The 24,819-nt window shown below is 36.9% G+C and overlaps 4 protein-coding genes and 1 pseudogene across 4 annotated transcripts; 4 read left to right on the plus strand and 1 right to left on the minus strand.

Annotated features, from left to right (window-relative positions):
- Window positions 1-1,076: 1,076 nt before the first annotated feature.
- LOC143611116 (guanylyl cyclase 1-like) lies at window positions 1,077-4,679 on the plus strand. The gene is made up of 10 exons (XM_077085407.1): window positions 1,077-1,196; window positions 1,727-1,919; window positions 2,009-2,133; window positions 2,816-2,927; window positions 2,992-3,066; window positions 3,152-3,240; window positions 3,324-3,385; window positions 4,039-4,111; window positions 4,257-4,332; window positions 4,423-4,679. The coding sequence occupies exons 2-10, from the start codon at window positions 1,788-1,790 to the stop codon at window positions 4,447-4,449; spliced, it is 771 nt and encodes a 256-aa protein (XP_076941522.1). The 5' UTR covers window positions 1,077-1,196; window positions 1,727-1,787; the 3' UTR covers window positions 4,450-4,679.
- A 546-nt stretch (window positions 4,680-5,225) lies between these two features.
- LOC143611126 (UDP-glycosyltransferase 76B1-like) lies at window positions 5,226-6,103 on the plus strand (annotated as a pseudogene).
- A 2,132-nt stretch (window positions 6,104-8,235) lies between these two features.
- On the plus strand, window positions 8,236-10,120 carry LOC143611134 (large ribosomal subunit protein eL33y-like). The gene is made up of 4 exons (XM_077085421.1): window positions 8,236-8,392; window positions 8,955-9,183; window positions 9,285-9,327; window positions 9,962-10,120. The coding sequence occupies exons 1-3, from the start codon at window positions 8,325-8,327 to the stop codon at window positions 9,324-9,326; spliced, it is 339 nt and encodes a 112-aa protein (XP_076941536.1). The 5' UTR covers window positions 8,236-8,324; the 3' UTR covers window position 9,327; window positions 9,962-10,120.
- A 2,520-nt stretch (window positions 10,121-12,640) lies between these two features.
- On the plus strand, window positions 12,641-15,072 carry LOC143611132 (uncharacterized protein At2g39910-like). The gene is made up of 8 exons (XM_077085419.1): window positions 12,641-12,746; window positions 12,830-13,274; window positions 13,373-13,459; window positions 13,598-13,788; window positions 13,886-14,081; window positions 14,471-14,535; window positions 14,628-14,729; window positions 14,820-15,072. Exons 1-8 carry the CDS (start codon window positions 12,706-12,708, stop codon window positions 14,971-14,973), a joined length of 1,281 nt encoding a protein of 426 aa, XP_076941534.1. The 5' UTR covers window positions 12,641-12,705; the 3' UTR covers window positions 14,974-15,072.
- Window positions 15,073-15,288: 216 nt separating this feature from the next.
- On the minus strand, window positions 15,289-16,613 carry LOC143611133 (glucan endo-1,3-beta-glucosidase-like). Its single transcript, XM_077085420.1, has one exon. The coding sequence runs from the start codon at window positions 16,600-16,602 to the stop codon at window positions 15,460-15,462; it is 1,143 nt and encodes a 380-aa protein (XP_076941535.1). The 5' UTR covers window positions 16,603-16,613; the 3' UTR covers window positions 15,289-15,459.
- Between the last annotated feature and the right edge of the window lie 8,206 nt (window positions 16,614-24,819).

Raw genomic sequence — 24,819 nt, forward strand, 5'->3', positions numbered from 1 at the left:
TAATTACTATGTGAGTTTAAAAACGAACTACATTGTGTAAATTTGTAATAGTGATTTCCGTGATCTAATAGAGCATGATGTTTGGTAATTATGTGATTGAAGGAAGGGATTAGAAAGCAACAATAAATAACAGAAATTTGATACTAGATTGATCAATATCAAACATGCATAAGCATGAAAGTGGACTGGGAGAGGTTTGTAGATCACCCGCAATCCCAAATATGCATTCATACATATTTACACTGCTAGGCGGCTAGTCACATAAATACGACACCTTGTTTGTAATTGCCAGACATTGTTTAAACTTAATAAAATACAAGTCATAATACCTTTGACCTACTAGAACATATTGTCACATAACATAACATAATACTTCTTGACATGCTTCTCCGCAATCGATTGTATTTCTACATGAAGTACCGCCCAATCACCTGAGTCTCTTTGTTTGTTTTCACATCACCCATCTTCGGATCTTCCAACTTTTCCTAACTATCTGGTGGTCACTGGAATATGAAACTGGAATAAAAAATGCGCGGAGCATTGTTATTTAGAGATTTGCCATGGGATTATGGAACTAGTTTATGTGGAGCGGTGGAGTGGATGGTTATGTAGACGAAGATACCATTGACACGTAGCTGAAAATGACCGAGTTGTAACACCCAGAATTGTCCCGTTACAAGGACACTTTGTGGTAGACGTTAAAAGAATATTTTCGACTTTAGTGCATTAAAAGGTTGCAAATTACCAAAAAATAAAGTAGTGTATGAATCAGTATGAAAAAAAAATAAATAAAATAAAATTAACCAAAATTGTTACAAATCATGGAGTGATGGTCAGACTAATAACGGACGGTATTGATAATTAAACTTAGATATTAATAATTAGTAGGCCTAATCGCTTACCAGTTACCACGAAGTTAAATCGAACCATCCAGAACATCGAACCCGGACGTCACGATATAATATTGCAATATAAAATTCATCAACGACCATCTTTTTGTTTCTTACCACCGGAAATCTTTATTTTTTATTTTTCTTTTTGCAAATAATAATAATAACAAGAGGGCTTACACCTTTACGTTACGGCAAGCCTAAGAAATTAGCAAATAAAAAGGTCAAACCGATCAAAACCTTTTTCAGATCATCATCACTCGATTCCAATCCAAACCCATATTCAGTGATCTCCATATGCAATCTGTATGTCCCTACAAATCTCTGTTTCTGCAATTTATGAAAGTTTTACTCTTTAATTGCATTAATGATTGAAATTTAATATAAGTTGGTTTTTGGATCTTGCTTAAATGGATGTTAGTTTTGGCATATATGAAGTGCATAAAAGTTATTTGCTTTGGATATAATATGTTATGATATCATTTTTGGAATCCTGTTGTATTATTTTTAATTTAAATGTAACATTTATACATTCTATAGAAGTTGTGAAATGAAAATCCATTCAATATCGAAAGAGTTTTAAGTAGAAAACCGCGAGAACAACATAAATATTTGTGCATATTCGTTTTTGCTTTAACTGTGATACATAAGACAATTGTGCAACCATATATTTGTACCACGTTGTGTACACTTGTTTATGTGGTTCTTGCAGTTTTTTGTTTAAGATTGGTTTTATATTGGTTTAACTGTGATACGTAAGACGGTTATGTATCGTTTTTGTGGTTTGGTTGGATTATATTACCAAAATGAGCGTGGTTGAAATAAATGTGATGCAGGTCAAGTTTAACATTCTTTTGTGACTAGTTTTTGGTGATTTACGAACTAAGTTATTCTTAAATGTGGTCTTTAAACGTCCTCTTAAACAAATTACTTAATGGAGGGGATAATGAACCGGAATACAACTATAAATCACCATTGAGAAATGATCAAAGCAAGAAAGAAGTGTTGGTACAATCACACTTCATCAATGTAGGTCCATTTGTTCCCATTTCGGTTTTAGTTTTATAAATTTTGTTTTTAAGTTTAGTTTTAGTAATTAAGCTGTGGATATGGTATAGGTCCCACATATAAAACAAACACGCACATGGGATTGTGGCCTCTTTTGTGTTCTGATGGTTTTAAAAACGCTTAACGTTAACCATTATGATATTAAAGATTTGGAGGCTTTTTGCGGTACGAACAGGTATTCTTTTTCTTTTTAAAGTGTTTGAAGCTCTTAATGTAGTTTAAGTTTTTTTGGTGTCCGTGATAACTGTTACAGAAATCACGGACACTCAAAATACACTGCCAACCAATAGGACTAGGCATGCACTGCAAAGGGGATGTAGTTTATAGTATGTAGGGGTGTAAACGAGCCAAGTCACTCGTGAGCTATTTATATCGGCTCGCTAAAAGCTTGAATTGAGCCGATCTTAAACGAGCTCATGTTTAGAAATAAGCTTGTTTAATAAACGAGCCCGGGCTTCACTTGTTCAAGCTGGCTCATGAGCCTATACGAGCCAACTATTTTATAAAAATAAGTAAAGTTATGATAAAATAACTTAATAATACATATTAGCATATACAAATTGTTACTATTTAATTATTTATAAAAATTATGATAAAAATAATTAAATAATAATATATCATGTTATATATAAAATTCTCAAAACAAAAATAACTAAAATGCATATAAATAAAAAATGAACCGGGCTCGAGCTTGGAAAGCTACTCACGAACCGAGCTCGAGCTTTACAAGTAGAGCTGAAAACAAGCCGAGCTTGAGCTTTGGTTTGGCTCAGGCTTGGCTCGTTTACGGCACTAATAGCATCAGAAGCTTAACCTTAATTTTCTTGAAATGTTTTACAGTCATTTTTTTGTTGCAGTATTTGGACTGTGGATTTGGCATATTTACTGCAGAAACTTTCTATTACTTTCTCTTACATAACTGTAACTTTAGGTGCTAATCCTAATTTTTCACTCGAGACATTTTATGAGGTAAATTTATATTTTTTTCAGATTTAACAAAAAATGGAATTTAACTTTTTAAACTTGTTTGCAGAAACAACTGAGTGATGATATAATAAGAGTCAATATGTTATTCCAGAGATCACAGGAAGCCGGGATAAATATTGAGGTACAAACTATGAATTCCCAACTCAATATTAATAAATATTTGTATTTTGGTTAATTTAGTTCTGAAATTTGTTAGTTGCTAACAGTGCAGGTCAATAAAGGGAGATGAAATTGCATTATTGATCTTATCAGGAAAGTATATTGTGATTGCTTTAGTTGACCAGTACATTTTAAGGTTTGACCAACTGTATATATAATTGTTATGAAAATAAGCAGTTTACTTTGTTTTTTATATATATATTTTCCTTTTTTTTATAGTCAGCCATGGACGGAGGATGTTTACGTGTCGGATTTCTACTCTCGTTCCTCCGGTTATTCGGGTGAGTATAAAACTTAATACTTAAATGTGTAATTTTTTGGTTTAGTACTTTAAAATTGGAAATAAAATAATATTATATAAAAATAATAGGCGTGTAAACGAACTGAACATTCAGTGTGATGTTCGTGAACCGTTCAGTGGGAGGTTCTTTAATGCTCGTTTATAAATGTTTATTCAATAGACGAACGAATATGAACAAAACTTTTTGTTCATTTAGTTAAATGAGCGAACACGAACTCATGTCTGGTTTGTTGCTTATATGTCCGTGAACGTTCGTTGACCTTCATTTATATGTTAGTTTAAAACAATTAGGTCTGTTACAATTTAGTCTAGATTTATTACTTTTTTAGGTCCAGTGAATTGATGTTCACGTTATACTTTTAATCGCTGTATTTTCAATTATGTTTGTCAGTCCATTTGCGTTCGTTTACGTTTGTTAAACGCTCGTTTCTCTGTTAACGAACGAACATTAACAAACACGAACACGTTCATTTTCTCAACGAACAAACACATACAAGAATTTTTGGTTCGTTTGATTGCTTGTGTTTGATTGTTTGTTCGGTTGAAGTTAAACAAACAAACATGAACATGCCCTGTTTGTGTTCATTCGGTTCTATTACGGGCCTAAAGATGATTTTTTTATGACTTGCATAGGTCACTATATTGTGATATGTGGGTATGATGCTCTTACAGACGAATTCGAGATCCGAGATCCCGCCAGCTCTAGGTATATAATTTCCACATAATTTGTTTTTTATTTATTTTTTAGTTTATCAGATTAAACGGGCCATGTTCATGTCAACCCGCTAATGCGCGTGTCGTTTCATGATTTTTAGAAATAATATGTCATCTGTTTTTAAAATGTAAAACAGGTTTCGTGAAACGATCTCGTCAAGATGCCTGGAAAAGGCGCGCAAATCATTTGGAACAGATGAAGATATTCTTTTGGTAACATGTTTTATTATTACTTTTAATTTAATGTTAATGGATAATAATATTGAATCTAAATATCTAATTGGCTTTGGTTCTAAATTGCAGATTCATCTGGAGAATGCACTTGCTTAAACGGATCTATATACAAACACAGCCCGGTTAACATTTAACTTGGTATTTTTTTATGATATTTGTAATCGTTTTTTATTTTTATTTCAATATAATTAATTAATTTAATGTATTTGTAAAAGAAGTTGTGTTTATTTATCTTATATTGAAACATTGTCGAATTATATCAAAGGAATTTAAAAACTTCATCTGCATATTCTTCTATTGATTTCTTTTATAAACGTCGACTTGTTGAGCCAAAAGTTAGCTCTGTTTGTAAACAAGCCGAGTTTGAGTTCAACGTGTCAGCTCGATAGAAAATATTAAGTTATAAGTTGGGTCGGCTTGTAAACGCGACAGAAGTTGGCTTTTTTCTATAATCTCTTTACTCCACTCTTCTCTCACAGTTCATCACACACATACATATACACACTTCCAAAAGCATCAGCTGTGTTGATATATATAATGGCAATATGGCACTAGATTCCAAAAAAAAAATCATATTTATTAATCCAATTTGGTTAACAAGTAATAATGTAACAATCAATCAATCATACTCAGTGAAGTCCCACCAACAGCAAAGCTATAATTAGTAATGTAACATAGACATTCAATTTGTTTATTATTGGACCAGTAGTGTCTCGTCTTTTCTTTCCTTTTCTTCGGTCCCAGTCTTATGACAAATGGGCTATCTTCAACCACCCTCCAATGAAGGTAACAAATCTCTACTTCCTTAAAATCTACAAATAACTATACACATTTTGGTAACATACAACACGTTATATATATATAATGTAGAAATGAAGTCAGAAGCATTAGTCCCGGGGCTTGAACCGCTAAAAGTTAAGGATATATCAAAATTCTTGACTAGTGATCCTCATGGTGCGGGTGAGTTGATGGAACTCCTAGGCCAGGGGATGAAGCCGGCACAAGCCATAATATGGAACACGTTTAAAGAGCTCGAAGAACTCCAACTACCAAACTTGACTCGTGATTTCACTAACCAACATTTTATGATCGGTCCATTTCATAAGTACTTCCCAACGTTGTCGAGTAGCCTCTTGACTGAGGAAAGAACATCTATTTTGTGGTTGGACAAACAAGCACCCACTCTGTGTTATATGTTAGTTTTGGTAGTCTAGCCGGGGTTGAGGAATCCGAGTTCTTGGAGATTGCTTGGGGTTTAGCTAATAGCAAGCAACCATTTTTATGGGTTGTTAGACCGGGGTCCATAAAAGGGTCAGAGTGGCTCGAACCGTTGCCAGAAGGGTTATTGGAGAAAGTTGTAAAAAGAAGAGGGTATATTGTGAAATGGGCTCCACAAGAAGAGGTGTTAGCACATCGTTCAACGGGTGGTTTCTAGACACATAATGGATGGAACTCGATGCTTGAGAGTATTTGTGAAGGGGTTCCTATGATTTGTTCACCGTCGTTTAGCGGTCAACTCACACTTTCAAGAAATGTAACCGATGTTTGGAAGATCGGGTTGGAATTGGGAAATGGGTTTGAAAGGGGGGAGATTAGGTCAGCGGTAAAAACATTAATGGTGGATAAAAAAGGGTTAGAAATAAGTAAAAGAATCATGAGTTTGAAGGAAAAGGCAAATCTTTGTCTAAAGAAAGGTGGTTCATCATGTTCATCACTTGAGGATTTGGCTAACTATATTTTGTCATGTTAACATAAAAAAAATATACAGTGCCTGTGGAATGTTGTTATAGTGATGCATCTTGCAGTTGTGTACGCGTATTAATGTGTTTAAAGTGTGTGATCATAAATTCTTAACTAGTATATTTTTAAATGTTGCGGATTATTACACTCATTCTTCTCTTTCAGTGATTTTCATGATACTATGTACCCTATACGACACAAAGTTATTAAGTGAAAAGAAAAACTTAAATAAAAAAATGACATGCCCTATGTCTAAACTAATATGCTTCTCAAATCGTGCATTGGAAAATCAAAAATCAAGAACTAGACAAAAGACATCCTATGAACTATACAAAATTTTAAAGTAATTTATTATATCAAACCATCTTTTAGTCTTTGGTATGCATATTATGGTCCTATGTGTACATTGTGACAACGTGACATGATGTGACATAATTAAGCTATCAAATTTGTTTGATATCACGCTTAGTATTGTTTTATAAGTTTTCAAATTTCAATACTATAAAAACTAAAAAGGTTATAGCATGTATGTAGATTGAATAAGCAAACTAAATATGTTTTCTAGTTGGTCAAAAGTGTAACATGCGAAACAATTGTTTGAACAATTCGCTCAAGAACCCAAAATAGAGTTATGTACTTTTTATTAAAGAACTCTTCTGAAAACACTTGATAATTTGTGAACTTTCTTCTTATGTGAGTGTCTTTTGACAACGAGTTTACGAAACACCATATAAGATTTTCTTTGTCCAAGGAGAAACTCAAAAGCCCGGTCCATACGAGGGAAATTAAACAAAGAAATTAATTATTGATGATTGATGATAATATCAATAATAATTGCCTGGTATTGGTTTCCATCAATACTTGGACAAAACTCGACTCGACCCTACACGAAACCCGATAAAAACCCAACAAACTTGGTCAAATACCTGACCATACCCGAAACCGGTTCCTAACTGACCTAGTTCTTGACTTTTGTTGACTATACCCGAAACCGGTTTCTACCTGGTTCTAGTTCCTGAAGACTTAGGGGGTGTTTGTTTTTTCTTCAAACATCTTCAAGGGAGCTAATGTCTGCAGGCGCGCAGACATTACCCTTGAAGACTGTTTGTTTTTTTTCTTAAAACAGATCTGAAGTTATCTTCTTTCATCTTAAAAGAAAAGCAAGGAAATCTTGCTTAAAACATCTTCACAAAAAAACCCTACTCTTCTCCCTTTGCAGCCACCCTCTCATCCACTGCTCCTACCACCGTCCGCCAACACCACCACCCACCGTACGCCGCCACCACCACCCCCGTACCCCGCCGCCACCGTCCACCACCATCCACCGCCACCACCACCGTCCACCACCCACCATCCATCACCACCACCGTCCACCACCCACCATCCATCACCACCACCGTCCGCCACCACCACCACCATCCATCACCGCCACCACCACCATCCATCACCCACCACCACCACCATCCATCACCGCCACCACCACCACCATCCATCACCACCACCACCGTCCACCACCCACCATCCATCACCACCACCGTCCACCACCCACCATCCATCACCACCACCGTCCGCCACCACCACCACCATCCATCACCACCACCGTCCACCACCCACCATCCATCACCACCACCACCATCCATCACCACCACCACCATCCATCACCGCCACCACCACCATCCATCACCCACCACCACCACCATCCATCACCACCACCGTCCACCACCAACCAAAACCATCCATCACCACCACCCATTATCCACCACCACCATCCACCGCCACTACCCACCGTCCGCCGCCACTACCACCATCCACCACCACCACCTTCCACCACCCACCAAAACCAAATCGGCATGGCAAGCAAAGACTAAAAACTAGATGTAACTTGAATAAATGACTTCTATCTTGTGAGATAAGTTTGACAGTTATGCAGACAGTATCAGCTTATAAAAACAAACAGTCTTATATTTTCAGCTTGCAGATCTTCAGACCACATCTTCAGTTGCAGACATGAAAACAGATGAAATCAGCTTGCAGACAGTTTATGTCTGCAAAAACAAACAGCACCTTATATGATATGGGCCAAACAAAGACCAGCTCATAAACTATCATGTGAAACCCTAAAACGAAGCCCATTAAACCGTGACAAACATCCTGCATTTCAGCCGTTGGTTCTCCCTAGGGTTTACACTTTCTTCACCGGCGCAGCGTTCAGATTCTACAGGTAAACAAAAATGGTGAAAGGCCGTCAAGGTGAACGCGTCAGACTCTACACCAGAGGAACCATTCTCGGCTACAAAAGGTTATTAATTTCACCGTTTATTGTTATTATTATTATTTTTTGTTTAATTTCACGATTACAGTGAGTAATTATTATTATCAATCAATTTTGACTCGGTCAAAATCGAACCTCTGTTACACATCGTTTGATTTGTTTAAATTCATGATTTAAATTGACTAATTACTGGTATTGTTATTATTAAATAATAACAGATTGGTTTGATTTGATTAGTTTTGCGTTTAAAATTGATTAATTACTGATATTGTTATTATCATTATTTTATAGCATATATGTTTAATTTAACGATTGAAATTGAGTAATGACTTATAATATTATAAATAAGTTTTGAGTAGGTAAAAATTGAACCCGTATGCGAGCACATTGGTTGATTTGTTTAAACTCGCGATTTAAGTTGATTAATTACTGATATTATTATCAATTTTGCAACACATTGTTTAATTTGCTTTATTTCACTATTTAAATTGATTAGTTACATATATTATTATTATTATTACTACTTCATAACATATATGTTTAATTTAAGGTTAATTACTGATAATATTGTTAATTAATTTTTTACCAGGTCAAAGTCAAACCAGTATCCGAACACATCCTTGATCCAAATCGAAGGAGTGAACACCAAGGAAGAGGTGACATGGTACCAAGGGAAACGTATGGCGTACATCTACAAGGCGAAGGTTAAGAAGAACGGATCACATTACAGGTGCATTTGGGGGAAAGTAACCAGGCCTCATGGTAACACCGGAATTGTGAGAGCTAAGTTCAAGTCCAATCTGCCACCTAAATCTATGGTAATTAAGATTTAAGCTTTTGAGTTTGATGTGTTTTTTGGATTTAAGTTGTTGGTTTGACGTTTTGTTTTGATTTTGACTTAATTTGTGTTGTTTTGTAGGGATCTCGGGTTAGAGTGTTCATGTACCCAAGCAACATTTAAGGTATTATTTATATTGTTGTTATAGATGTTATTATGTTTTCTGTTGTGTATATTGTTATTAGGGGTGTAAACGGGTTGATCCACTTGTGAGTTACTTGTGATCAGCTTGTTAAAAACTTGAAGTGAACCGATTTTGAACGAGCCCGAGCCTTAGTTTTTTTTAAGGCTTATTTAATAAACAATTTCAATCTGGAGCTTCTTGAATCAGTCTCAAGCTGGCCCGTGTGACTAAACAAGTTTTTTTGTTATAATGATTATTTAGTTTGTTTAATAACTATTATTGTCTATAAAATTATTGATAAAATTATTTTTTAAGTAGTGTATAAATTTAGTTATAAGTATGTATGTAAATAGTTATAATTTATATATATTAAGTAATTAAATAATAAATATTTAATGAATAATAAACAGGCCTAGATTAAGCTTGAAAAAATGCTGACGAGCTGAGCTTGAGCTTTAGATGGAGCTTTTTACAACCGAACCTAGCTTGAGCTGTTATAAGTTAAAACGAGTTAAACCATAGCCTTAATGAGATTGGGCTTGTCTCGGACTGTATACCTCCTTATCTATTGTTATTGTTTTTTGTGTATACAATTATTATTTTAACGTTTGAATGATAATGTATATTGTTGCAGTAGAACGAGGAGAAAAAAGGTTGCTGCTGCTGGTGTTCAGATGGTTTTTCTTAACAATTTGGTTACGAGTTTTAGAAATTCTTGCTTGTTATCGTTGGTAGCACCGAACGTGGTCTTTGAGTTCTAGTACAATTTTCTTTTTTGAGTTTAGTTATCTTAACTTTTGAGAAATTTATATTATTGTCTTTGTTTCGATTGTCAAATCCATGTGTTGTGTTATGCAAAATGTGTGCTTGCAGTTAAGTTTTGATAATATTTTGAGCCAATTTGTTGATATAGTTTCACAATTCAACCAATCAGATACCTGCATCACAACATGGTTGTCAATTTTGTTCCTCATATCTTGTCCTCTATGTTCATATTTTAAAATTGAAATCATTACCTTCGGCAAAGCACAATGCAGTATGAGAATTAATTAAAAAAATCAATTGTAATAACCCTTACTTGGTTTTGTTATTTGAATTTGGTTGGTATCAAATTTAGAGTTAAGCAAGTCGAGTTTGGTTGTGTTTTGACTGTTTGTGATGATTGATGAACGACAGCACCAACATAAGGCATGTGTTTGTGATGATTGATGAACGGCAGCTTATGATACATGTAAATGTAAATATATTTTGTTGCTTCAATTTTTTTTTCAAAACCACTTGCAATCTCCAAATCAGTAGCATGAGTCAATGTGGGTTTCAGTGGGTTGATTTAACCTGAAGCACACCCTTAAACTATTAACATGCTAGGAACGCATAAAGTGATAAATACATTTGATTGAGTTTGGTTGGTTTCAAATTCTTTGTTGCGGTGTGGTTGCTCTTTAGCTACATTTGTATAACATTTTCATTTTATATATTATCATCGTGCCAATCAAGAGTTGCTGTTTCACGAGTTAACATAGTAAGACATGATTTCTCGGCAAGCATGCGAACCTTACCTAATTGATGTCTTTATTTTAATTTACAATGTGTATACTTGTAAACCATGCATGATTTCGAAGTTATGTTTGTGTGATTTTGAAGATATTTATAAAGATCAAAGAAATCATTTGTCACATTTGGTTCGCGTCTTATGCTTTAAATATTAGTTTCGGTTTCAGGTTATTCGATTTGAAATTTTATTTAACCGTAACCGAAACTAAACCAACCGAATTCAATAAGGTACAAATCAGTTACTTAGGTTAGATTAAAAAAGATTAGTTAAAATTACATAAAAAAACCTTTTTTTAACCAAGCAAAATTTAAATAAACCTTACCAAGTTGCAAACCAATTAGGTGTCAAATGTCAATGAGCTTTAACTCAACTAGAACTGAAGGAGAAGTAAAAATTTGGGATGAAGACCGCAATATCTCAAGTTTGAATATGATCTCAATTCTCAATTGGGTTTTACCCTACTTAGCCTTCGGACGAAGGGTTTTCTCTAGAACAAAATATAGTGAGATTAGGCTACCCAACGCTGTCTGTGTTCACGGGCGTGTGTAAAGGCGTACAGAACAATTGGTTAGGAACCGATTAACTGAAAACCTAACCAAACCGGTTCGTTTCTTTAACCGATTTCTCATGGGCATATAGCATCATGGGTTACTCGAGTATCAGACTTCATTACTTGATTTAAAAAAAACTGAATTGTCAAGGCCCAGTTGGTTTGACCCGGTTCATTCCGCTATTTCTTCTTGTCAGTTCTCCTTCTCCATAGCAATTTCTTATACGTATTTATTGTTCTATCAAAGCTTGCTGTTCAGGTACCAATCGAGCCATTCTGTGATTTAATTTCTTTGTATTTGTACACACAACCATTCACAGTTTTCATAGGTTAAGAAACAAGCATCAGCTATAAATAATAAAATGTTCAATTTTCAAAGTTTTAAACTTTATTAGCTTAATAATGTTGACCCAGATTGTATGAAACTGAGCCAACTGTTATTATCTATCCAATCAAATCAATATTTCTGCAATTTAGGGCCTAGGGGTGTGTTATTAGCCTACACTGAAAGCGTAACCGATCGGTTAATCTATTTTATTAACCAATCGATTTTTGGTTCATCGGTTCGGTTGGTTTGTCGGTTTATGGTTCGGTTAATTTCGGTAATAGAGGGAAAACAAAACAACCGGTAACTGTTTGATTAATTCGGTTTTTGGTTAATTTTGGTTTGGTTTCGGTTAATGGTTCGGTTATTGCACACGTCTAGTGGTTATGTCAAAATTAGATGATTGTTGTACCATGTTTATTACTATATTAAGCTTCATTGAAAAGGTTGAAGATTAGTAAGTGTTTATGCTCTTGTTGCAATATTTATAAACCCTGCACTAAAATACGGATTTGTGTTAAAAGTTAGTATTTTTTTTTAATCTGGTCTTTTGCTGCAACAAATGAACTTTGCTACCATATATATAATTCAGTGGTTTGTGTAATAAAATGTGTTTTGATTTTTGATTTTCCCAGCAAAAGAATTGGCCTGATTAATGCTCATTTTATGTTAAATGTGTTAGTTGTTATGGAATAAATAATATTGGTGTAATATTGTAATTTGATTGAACTGCATGACAAAACTTAGATAACTATTATTCGTCATTCGGTTTTATTGGGGTGATTTGATTTAAACCGTATATTACCTAGTTTGTAAAACTGAAAACCAAAATGAAATGTCAATTTGTAATTCTGTTCATTATAATAGGTTCCAGTTCGGTTTGTTGAATTCTCTTCCTGTTCGTTTCATGGTAGTATAAAACTCGGCTTCTTAGACCAGACATCAGAAATGGCGAATTTAACCTCAGATCTTTATAAAAAACTCATTTTGTAAGCCCTCTATTCTCTCACGACTCCATACTGTATCTATATATTTACATATCTATCAACTCTTATGCTGTATCGTAATGCAGATTAGCAGAGCCAATCCGACAGTCACTATCACGAACCTCCACCGAACAATCGAACGAGTCAATCAAATCCCACCTTCAATCTTTTTTACCCCGAACCAACGAAACTGACTTTCAACTCGCATTAACCAACTTCACCTTACTATGCGCCGCTTTAACCGCTTCACAAACCTCAGCATCCGATCAACTCTTATGGATTCCGGCCTCTCTTTCCACATCAGCAGATTCTGCTTTCCGAGACTTACAAAAAGCTTATTATGATTACTATAGTAAGGATTTGGTGGTGGAATTGATGCCCCGTGTTTTGCCTGTGCTAAAATCGAGTATCAAGGAGAGTGCGATTGATAAAGAGGATGCTGATGGTGATGAGGTTTCGGCTGCTTCGGCTAGGGTGCCGGTTGCGTACGCCATTGTTGCTGCTTATCAGTTTAGATGGTTTGTTACACAGGTTTTGTTACTTGCCATTTTTTTATAGAATTGGTATAAAATACTAGGGTTTTGGATTTACGTTTGTTTTAACTAAATTGTTATCTATTTATATGACAGATTGATGTTCAGCTGGTGGGAAATATGTGTTCGTTGATTATTCCTTGTGCACTTACAGCCCTTGATCATTGGTCTCCTGAAGTCAAAGTACGGCTATAAGTTGTGTCTTTCTAATCTGTTTATTAGTATGCTACAAGCCTAATTTTGACCAACTTTGACTTATACGTACACGAGGCACGTGCCAAGGTTGTAATTGATGGTGGGTGAATCTGTTTATTATGACAGGGGCAGGGAATGATTGTGTTTATACATCTTGCAAAGCATGTTAATTGTAGTGAGTTTAGTTTGTATGAAGATGTGATCTTGGATGCCTGCTGTCAAAATATTGCTTCAAGTGATGAAATATGGGAGCATGTGGTCGAGATGTCGGTGCTCCTTGTGAGTCGTACACAACAGAACAACCCGCGCAGTGTGTGGTATGCTACTTTATCTACAACTTAAATGATTTTATTGAGTTTGAAATGAAGAATACAAAGAGGAAAAACAATGTGTATTTGGATGGCATATGTGTAGGTTTGAGAAGGTGCTAAATGAGATGTTAAGCCACTTATGGCGACAACCGAGATCTAAGGAGCGGCGTATTGCTTGGCTTAAACATATTAAACCGCTTTTCAGTGGCATGGGTATTGTGTTGTTAGGTCATTTCAGGCGGCTTTTACCCCTGTTTTTCAAGTGGATTCATGCTGATGATGATGCAACTGTTCTACTGGTAAGAGCTAATCTCAGAATGATCTCCAAAAGAACATTAGCCACTTCATTGTGTTTTTGCTTGTCTGTTTTAATGATCTTCTCTTTTATCTTTTTTTTCTGTCAAGATGAAGTGTGTATAAATGTTTATGACCCGTTTACAAAGCGATTGCAACTCACCAATCCGTTAACCTTTTGATACGTTTAGATAAATGGAATACATGGCCCATAACACATGGAGGAGGACACCATTTATCATAAAAACTCTCCAATTTCAAATTCGCTATGAAACTGTGTAGTGTTTAGGATGCTTTCTTCTTTAATGCTTTAAACAATTTCAATTTTTGTTGTTATATCTGTTAAACCATCATATGCTATGTTCTGATATAAGTTAAAATATCCAATTTGCAGGTCCTCGACAGTATCAAAACAGTTATAAAGTTCACGTTGATAAGATACTCACCGTATTATGACAAGTAATATTTTGTTTCTCTGCTTAACCTTATTAAATACAAGTAAAAACGCACTTTGTTTACCATTTTCATAACGTGTTCTAATATCCTCTCAGATTGGTAGATGAGTTGGTGATTCTATACAAGGAAGCCTCACTTAAAGTCGAAAGGGAAAATATCCGAGCACGCATACTTCAAATACTCATCTTGCTTCAACAGTAATATTCAAACTCTAATTGTAAATTTTCCAATACTGTAACTAATACCATTAATTTACCTAAATTATTTTTTTATCAATCAAATTACAGATGCAAAGGTCCACAATTTGAAGCAGTTTGGTTAAAACACAAACATGATCCAAATTTATCGACACTCACTCCCTCATTGACCAACTGTAGAGCAGCTGATTCTTGCTCGATTTCAACTCAAATCACAGCTGGAAACGCACAATCGCCTAATTGAGAATTTCGAGATCATTATTATTTTTGAACGTTAAATTATGAACATACATTATGAATTCATGTTGGCCCTAGTTGTTTGCAGTCTTTAATCTATCTTAGTGGTAGTCAATGATAATGAAAACTTTATATAATTGCTCTATGCTCAGTGTTATAGAACTCGCTAGTTGCTAATCAGTCAGTGGGGTACCAACTAGCGATTAATTTGATTGAGGTTGTTATATGTAAAATTTTGTAATTGACTGGTTTTAAGTTTTAACCCATCCTCGGCCCATTTAGGACTGAAATCACCAGAAATTCAATCGACCAGGTAGCGATTAGTCACGACTATGCTACTGAGGATGTCATGATTATCATTAAGTAGAGATTAAACCATAGTTGATAGTAATTGAAATTTGAATATCATGTTGCTGCACCTAATTACCGGATACTTAACTGTGTAAACCTAACCATGTCTACAGTCTACTAATCTCAATATTAACCACTTACATCAAATTAACACGCCAATCACCAGCAACAGAACCACCATAGCCACCTTCACCGGCACACCGGTGACACCACAGCACCCGCCCGAGAAGTCAATTTTGAATTTCATCGACATATTCGCACGCATAAACCCCCAACGCTGCCCCGTCCCCAGTCTCCCAGCCGCCTGGTTCATAACCGACATCCCATTCGTATCAAACACCTCGTAAATAAACGCCTCGGACACACCTTCCTTCCTCAAAGGCGTACCGACACCAGACCGAAGATGACTCACCAAACCGTTTAAGTACATTCCCGCATAAACCGGATGCGCTTCAACCTCATTCGACGATCCACCACCGCTCGGCCACCCCGTCTCGGCCACCACCACCGGAATGTTTTCGTGTCCTGATATCGTCAATGCCGCGATCACCGCATCCACCATTAAATCGAACAGGTTCCAATACCGAACGCCGGTGATCACATCGTCTCGGAAATTGTACGGATGCTGCTGAAACAATGCGAATCCGATCGGAATCTCGGGGCGTAATTTGTAAACGAAATAAGGATACAGATTAATAAAAAACGAAGAGTTAATCTCCGTTAAGTACTGAAGCAACGGTTTAAGTATCATACTATTAACCGGTTCTTCAAATTCAGCTGAAGAAGGCGGGAATGACGTCATCATGACGTTGACGAACGAGAAGGTAGTTGAGACGGTTATTTTGTTAATGCCTAAGTCTAGAAGCGACTGGTGGACGTTACGTACGGCGTTGAGGATGACGTCACGGTCGTTAGGGATGACGTCATGGGCGTTGTTTCCGACGGAGATGGCGGTGATGAAGGCGCGTGGGTAGTAGGGGACGACGTAGGTGTAGAGCCATGACGTGGCGGCGGAGCGGTTGGTGGAGATGGCGGGAAGGAGGTGGTTAGGGATGGTGAGGTGGAGTGAGATGTTGGTGTAGAAGAAGGCTCGGATGAGGGGTGGTGACGGTGATGGGAGGCGGACGGAGGTGATTTTTAGGGAGGTGAGGGTGGTGACGACTTGTTCGGGTGGTGGCTGGGTGGGGGAGGGGATGTAGGTGACGCCAAGTGTGGTGGCGGTGGCGGTGGCGGTGGTGACGAGAAAGATGAGTAGAAGTAGAGTTAGAGAGTGTGTGATTGACATGATTAATTAGTGGTGTTTTGGTGTTAGAGGGGTGTGTTAAGTATTATGGTGCATTTTAGCAAGTGGTAGTAGTTGTAATGATATGCATGGGCAATTGGGCATGTATGGTAGAATTTTATAAACAACTCCTGGTTTGAAGGTTATTAAAAAACATTACTCAAAATTTAGTTCCTGTATTAGTTCAGTTCATTTTTAGGTTTTTAGAATAAAGTTTTGAGATGTTTATGATTAGAATACAATCTATAACTTATCGTTTATTTAGTTAAATTTACTGTCACGGACCAAATATTTGAAAATCGAGATGCTTGGATTGTGTTGAAACGCTTGGGTTTGTTGGCTCGTCCCGGACTTCATTGGGCACAGCCTCAGCGGGAAGGAAGGCGTACATGCCTAGTCGTGCTGGCACGACGAACGCATCGATGGTTGCGAACTGTTGCCGCTCGCCTAATGAGTCCAAGGTAGGACGAACAGCAAGCCCTGATCATGAGCGGACCGATTGACTGGCCTTCGGACGCCACACGAAGTCAAGGGATAGCTCCGTGACATTACGCTTCAGTTGTCACATCATAAGTCTCTCATAATCTTTCACTAAACCTTTCTGGTTGTTCCTTTTGTGCCTATCTCAGTTGATCTTGTTCCTTGTTCTAACGTTTATCATCCAAAACTTGCAATTGTATATAAAGGATGCGTTTTAACCGAGTTCTCATTACATGGTCCTTTTAATCAATACTTTCAATTTGACAGTTTGATAAATGTATAACCTCCATAATCGCCGCAACCCATCTTTTAAGCTTCTTAATATCCCTCTTGTTCAAAGTTTAACAATGAACTTATGGCATTAAGTTTAACTTAATATCCCTCTTGTTACATGTCACTCGTCCTTATTGTGATAAGACCAGAGTGTTTAGTTAAACTTGTGAATTTCCTAACGTAACTTATTCAAGGCCACTTAGCCCTCGTAACTCACGATTTACATGACCTTGTTGGTTAGCATAGTATTAACAACCTAACGAGTAAAAAATAAACTACTAATGTCATGTTAAATTCCTTGTGGTTTTAAGCATTCAAGCCTTATCTCCTTCCATTTGGTTTTAATTCATCAATTTTTATAGTTTATGAAAATTATAAACCTATTTCTTTGATTATTATTTTTGCATAATAAGATAAACGTCTCTAGTTGACTTTCACATAGAGGCGGCCAAAAAACCTGGTCTAGCCCCAATTTAATTTAATGTATCCAATCCGGAACCGGAAACGGTCCTATCCAATCAACATTTACAAACCAGGAATCAGTTCCTCAAAAAAACAATACCCGGACTCTTCGAAACCGGTTCCACCTTTATCAAGTCAAAACCCGTACCCGACCCGACCATAACTCGATAAAAACCTTGCAAACCTAGTCAAATACTTGAGCATACCCTGACCCAGTTCCTACCCACCCCAGTTCTAAACTTTTATTGACGAAACCTGAAACCAGTTTCTACCCATTTCCGGTTCCGCAAAATACCCGATTTGTGCCCCTCCACTTTCTCATTTAAATAAACGGACTTCAACTAAACTCATTATCCTTTCAAAGCAATTTATTTAGCCCGATACACCAGACGTACCCACCACGCAACAAAATCAAACAGCCCAAGCCCACCACCAATTAACCTCCTAGGGTTCCACTCATATTAATACAACCCACACCAATCACCAATCTCTTCACACGCTCTCATCCGTAGCTAGGGTGTAACACCCCAACCCGGAACAGGCTGACGTGTCACTATTACCGATATCAAATCAATGCCACAATCCAAAATACAACAAAAATCAATGCAACCTATGTCATATTATTAAACCAAAATGAATTAACTCCTAAAAGCTTGAACTTCATTATTCTCTCTCATCACTAATTTCCCAGAGTCCCGAATTACCTGAAAACAAAATAAGAAAAACAAAACAAGAAAATACGGCTGAGCCAAAAATTGCCCAGTAACGGAAAGAACAATAGTATAGGTAAAGGCATATATAAGACAAAACACATACTGAAATAAAACTGAAACTATTGCGGATATAAAACCACGTTTTAGACCGAACTATAATTAAATGCGAAACATAATCCGATACACGATCGGGACGTAATCTGAATATACTCAAATTTTACCAAATGCATATACACATATCAAAATGGACCAGAAATATAGCGAAACAAAATATAATTACTAAAATACACGACGATGATGTTAAAATAAATAGGTCGTGTAATACGGAAACACCCAGAGCCTAAACAGAGGGGTACACAGCTAGCTAGTCCATGCACCAAGGAGACGGTGTGGGTGGCGTGCACACATTGTTCCATCTCAAACAGAAGTCAGGAGTCAGGAGTCGGAGCTAAGATCGATCTATACGCCTCTAAGTGGCCAAGGTACTACATGAGTACTTTCAGAGACGCCGTGAACTTTGATTACGCACTGTCACGATAAGTGCCATGTCGTTGACGCCCCAACGACAAGTCAGAAATGCTCGGGTAACAAAGTACTGAACTAAAGTCGTATAACTAAAAGATATTTAAACAGGAACATGCAATAATGAATTCAAAATATATATAACCTATTGCATGCTATAAAATTAATATAACCATATCATACGAATAAACCGAACTAGATAACAAAAATCCGCACTACGAAGTGACGGACATCGAATATAAAATGGACTAGAACCAATACTATGAGTGAAGAAAAACAGAATCCGTACTACGAAGTAACGGAATATAATTAATACTATGAGTAACAAAAACCAGAAACCGTACAACAAAGTAACGGACTATAATTAATACTAAGAGTAACAAAAACAGAAACCGTACTACGAAGTAACAAGAAACAGAATCCGTACCTTAATGATTAAGCAAAAATAAACAAGTTGGCTTGTCTTCAACAATTATGAGGACCTACGGTTTATTTACATTTTTATTATTTAGATACACACTTAATTTACATAGGTTGATTCGTTGATTTCTCTCGACAAACGTCCTTTTGATTGACCGTTAAAATCTTAATTGTCAGCTTCTTGTTTTAGTATCCAAAATGTTAGTTTTAAAAATTATAAGTGTTCATATAGAATTCTTACGTTGCCAACCTTTACCCATTCATTATAATATTATAATAAAGGAACAAAAGTACAGTAAAATAATTTCAATAATTATTAAAACAAGCAAAACTCTTTTTATATGATCAAGCATTATTATAAATATATTAATATTGCACTTCATATAAAATACTTTACTAATGCATAGTTTATGCCAAACACCCTATGATTGATCATAACAATATGATGTGTATCAAAACAAAACATATCAAACTCTTATTATATTGAAACTTATTATCTGCATTGTTATTTTCTTTGTAAATCAAATCCCAGTCAATTAATTAGTGCGTTAGTCGCCATAAGAAATCAACGATTATAGGCGCCATATATCTTCGAACACTTAAAACATATATGGACCCAAAGAAAGGGATAGGAGGATTACCTAAGTAGCTGAACAAAGTCGGTGATGCACGGACTTGAACGTTGGTGACCAGATGAAACATGACGTCAGTTTCTCTAAACATAACAAATTGTCGGTTTCTTTAAAAACATAACAAATCAAAGGCGGAAACTTGAACGATTGTGGTACACGATACGTGATGGTGATGACGCACGTCCTCGGGATTGGAACTAATATGGCGAAACAACTCAAATTGAGGTCAGAGGTTATATACCGTCGTTTCGTGGTGGTTATCGGCACTGGAGTTGCCGGCGGCCAACTTGTAGCAGGGTCGAGTCGTCACACGCGGAGAGGTAGGAGAAAGTGAGTATGCAGTAGGGTTTGATGGAGTTTATTTGCAGATTCAGGGATTTATAACAGTGATCGCGATCAAGAACGAAGGATTCGAAGCCCCATAAAGTCCGGCAATTTGTTACAGTAGATGATGGCTAAGGATAAAAGAAACGTGTGGATCCTTTAATGCTATTTGTTTTGCATTTTTTTGTTTCATAAATTTTAGAATCTGTTTATTTATATTACTTAACTAACGAATGATAATTATGTTAGCATTCAAATACAAACTCTATTAAACCTTGAGGTCATAACAATTATCTTATAATTATTATTATCTCATTAATAAACTAACCATATAATTATGAAATATAGAGATTTTATTTATTACCTTGTATAAAACTTGGGTTATTATAATTGTCAAACTTTCTCTTTCTGCTGCTCGGGTTGCTGTTGCTGTTGTTGTCATTACTCGGGTTGTCACGGGCTTTAGTGGTTGAACCCCTAGGTGGTAACGCACCTTGGGTCACAGCATGATCCGTCAGTTTGTGAGCTAAACGGATCGCTTGTTGAATCGTGGCTGGTCTGGAAGACGTCACCATGCCCTGAATCTGCGGTGCTAACCCTTCAATGTACATTTCAATCCTCTTACTCGGCGGATCCACCATCCGCGGACACATCACAGCCAACTCGTGAGAACGAGTAGTGTAGGCTTCAATTTCTGAGCCCACCATCTTCAGCGACCAAAATTCTGACTCTAACTTCGAAATCTCTTCTCTCGGACAGTACTTCTCTCGCATCATGTTCTTGAACTCCTCCCAGTTCATCGCGTTAGCCAGTTCCAATCCAAGAATTTGCACATCTGCACCTCGTCTGGGGACACCTCTGAGTGTGCCTCTGGCTCAGCCGGTTCTTCCTCCGGTTCTCCTTCGGGTTCCTCCTCGGGATCTTCCTCGGGATCCTCCTCAGGCTCCTCTTCGGGATCTTCTTCAGGTTCCTCTTCAGGCTCTGCCTCAGGTTCGGCTGCGTTCTGAGCAAGTTGCATTTGTAAGACATCGCAACGCTCTCGAGCTATCTCGGTTCGAGTCCTTGCTACTTGGAGTTGCTCTTGCAAGTCTATCATCTCGGCTTGCATCTTCCTCATAATCTTCATCTGTTGATCACTAGCCTCTTGCATTTCCTTCATTGCCGCTGCCATGCGGGCAATCTCCTCCTTAGTCTCGGTTCCGTCTTTTAATAGTCCGGAAACGTTCGCTCTCGTATAACGCGTGTAACCCACGTCACGCTCCAAGCATGAAACAACAGCTGCGAGAACTCGCTCTACAGGTTCGGTTATGGGTGGTAGGGTGTTGGGATAAGCAGGGTGGTTCGGGTGAGGTAACGTGGGAACTTGTTCGCGATAGACCATACGTCTGATCATGTTAGGGTACCAATCCCAGCTAACGTCGTTTTCGTATATGCCTCCGGATAGGCGGTACCTCTTCGGTGCGGGAGCTTCGAGTTCCGGGACTACTCGGGGCGGCGATGCGGTAGGTATCTACGGTTCTTTCCCGTGAGCATGAGTCATCGGATCGGATGATGATGATGATGATGGCGGCGTCGACATTCCTTCAGGTAAGCCGTGTTTGCGCCGCGTATGAGTGAAAGAGGTAAAGAGATAAGATTACAAGACTACACAAATCTATGTAGTGCGTATAATTATAACTAATGGGTCGTCGCAGTTATAGTCTAGTATGCATGCAGCTTCTAGTTCGCTATAACCAATGGCTCTGATACCAATCTGTCACACCCTCAAAATCCACTAACGGAGTTTTACCGTCAGAGGGTGTGAACTGGCAGGATCGGAATCATCAGTTATAATCAAACCATAAAACGTTTAAATGAAAATAAGTGCGGAAGCGTAAAACCATAGAAACAATGTTACGTCACGCAGGACGATTTAAAAACCAATGATAACAGTTAAAAGTAAGTTTGCATAGTTAAAAGTTTTTCAAGCAATGCATGTTCCTAAACCGCGCGCCCGCCTCGGCTACCTGAGAATAACATACTAAAAGTGTCAACACAAGGTTGGTGAGTTCACAAGTTATATAAAAATAAATCGTTTAGCATTTGCGTTCAGCGTTTTGCGTTACAACGTTACAACGTTACAGCGTTTTGCGTTACAGCGTTACAGCGTTACAGATAGTGTTATGTCAAATTATATATCGATAGGTAGCTAGTCTATACAACAAGTATTACTAAGTGTTCGACACCGAAGCTGACTCGTTTAATAAGTGCCTTGTCACCAGGTCCTCCAGACCATGGTACGTGTTAGCCAAAATTACACCCGCTCGACCTCCAGTCGAGTTTAGCGTTGGGTGGGGTTTGCCAAACCCAGTAGTACTACTCAACAGTGACTCGCTATTCAAAATATTAACCGGTTCGATGTGTAGGACTTCAAATGTTTCGTTTGCCACTTAGCCTTTACAAGTGATATATAATTTATAACAAAATCTTAAATGCGTTGTGGAGTATGTTATCTCCCCCAAGTGAAAAGCGTTTGAAAACAGTTTAAAGAGGGGAAAGTGAAACTCACTGTTTGCGAAGAATTTCCCAAAATAAATCACCAAGATGCGCGTCACCGAAAAAACTCTCTCTAACGTTCTAAAATAACAAAGAGATTTTTCTAAGTGTCGGAATATTATCGAGTCTCTAGACCCGGCACATAATACCTATGCACATAACATGTTTCGTGTTTCGTTTGTGAATCGTGTGTGACTTTAACAAGTGTTTTTGTGACACATTACATGTGTAAGCAATCATATACGTGTCATGTATTCATAACGTACGTTACTAGCAATTATTCCCCGTAAGGGCATTTTGGTCAACAAATGACAATTAACTAGCCATTATTCCCCATGAGGGCAATTTGGTCAAATCATGGCAATCAATTAGAAATTATTCCCCGCAAGGGTATTTTGGTCAAAACATAACAATTATATAACAAGTATCATGTTTCATGCATTTTTACACAACTCAGCAGCTAGTTTCACCGAGACAGAAATCCTACTAGAAAGATTGTACTATTTCACCGATCATAGCATCTCAATTAATTTACCAAAAATCATCACAGAAGCACATATGTCTTAGGTTTCCAGAACATATTTTATTACATTTTTATTCCTCACAGTTTTCTCACAATCATCAAATCATTACATCAAACTCATAACAGTCAAATTCATGCGCAACAGAATGTTATTTGCAATTCCCGTTAAACGAAAAATCCAATAAATGCAAGACCACTTGGGTTAGGTTCCTAACTCAATTATTCAACTTCCAGAAGTGGAACCAACCCAATTGGTCTCGTAGTTCATGAGATATAACATTTACAACATAACCTAACAGCAGGTCTAACAGCTCAGCTTTGCACAACGTTTTTGTAAAATCATAAAAGTTAACCTTTACTTGTCCAAAAATTACAAATTCATATTTTATAGAAACTAGACCCAACCTAGTTTACTGTAGTACCAATAATCTCAACCAATTTTCACGTTTACACTTCGTTACAGTCACTTAAACATCATATACACATTCTGTCCAGAAACTGTTTGCATCCAAACTCAACATAATAACAATCTATGAACTATCATGCATTCATATAACCCTCTAGACTCCATAAACACCATCCATGCACATCAATTACATATTACATACTTGATTAGGGTTTGTGTTTGAACTCAAATCAAAGACACAACGATTAACGTGTAACAATATAAATTCTAGTTATCAAATCATCATTCAATCAACAACAATCATATTAGTTATACACACACACAAAATCGGCAGCTTAGGGTTTGTAATTAACCCAACAAACATCAAAATCAAGCAACAAGAATGTATAGGATAATCAATTATACCTTCCTAGCACCTAGTTCTTCAATCAAACACTTGATTTGAGGGTTGTATGTGAGTGTATAGTGGACGGCAGCCGTGAGGGGATGGGGTTTGGGTTCCGATCGGCAGCTAGGGTGTAGAATAATATCAAGTTAGGGTTTAGTTAATGGTGTATTTATAAACATAACAAGTTACACTCAAGTCCCTCTACTTTCAATTGTTGTTTTTCTAACTTAACTAACTAGTTTACATCTTGAGTTAATGTTCATAACCATGTTATCACGTAACACATAAGTCTAACACATAATTATCACATAATTACTGTTTTGACGTTTTTCGTTTATTCATCAATCGTTTGCGTCAACTCGTTTGCGTTTCGGTGCAAATCCCGAAAGACTACACATGTAGTAAGTGTTAAGCGTCATTTAAACCCTAGTTTAAATGTAATGAAGTGTGCATTAGAGATTCAATGATCTTAAGTTTGAATTGACGGAGTTGAGTTAACGGAGTTAACCTGAAATTGACGATTGTCACAGTCGGTTTCTTTA

Source organism: Bidens hawaiensis, unplaced genomic scaffold (genome assembly GCF_021521415.1).
Source record: "Bidens hawaiensis isolate Kalapana, Puna unplaced genomic scaffold, B.hawaiensis_p1.1 tig00029598_1, whole genome shotgun sequence".
In the NCBI taxonomy this organism is placed as follows: Eukaryota; Viridiplantae; Streptophyta; class Magnoliopsida; order Asterales; family Asteraceae; genus Bidens; species Bidens hawaiensis.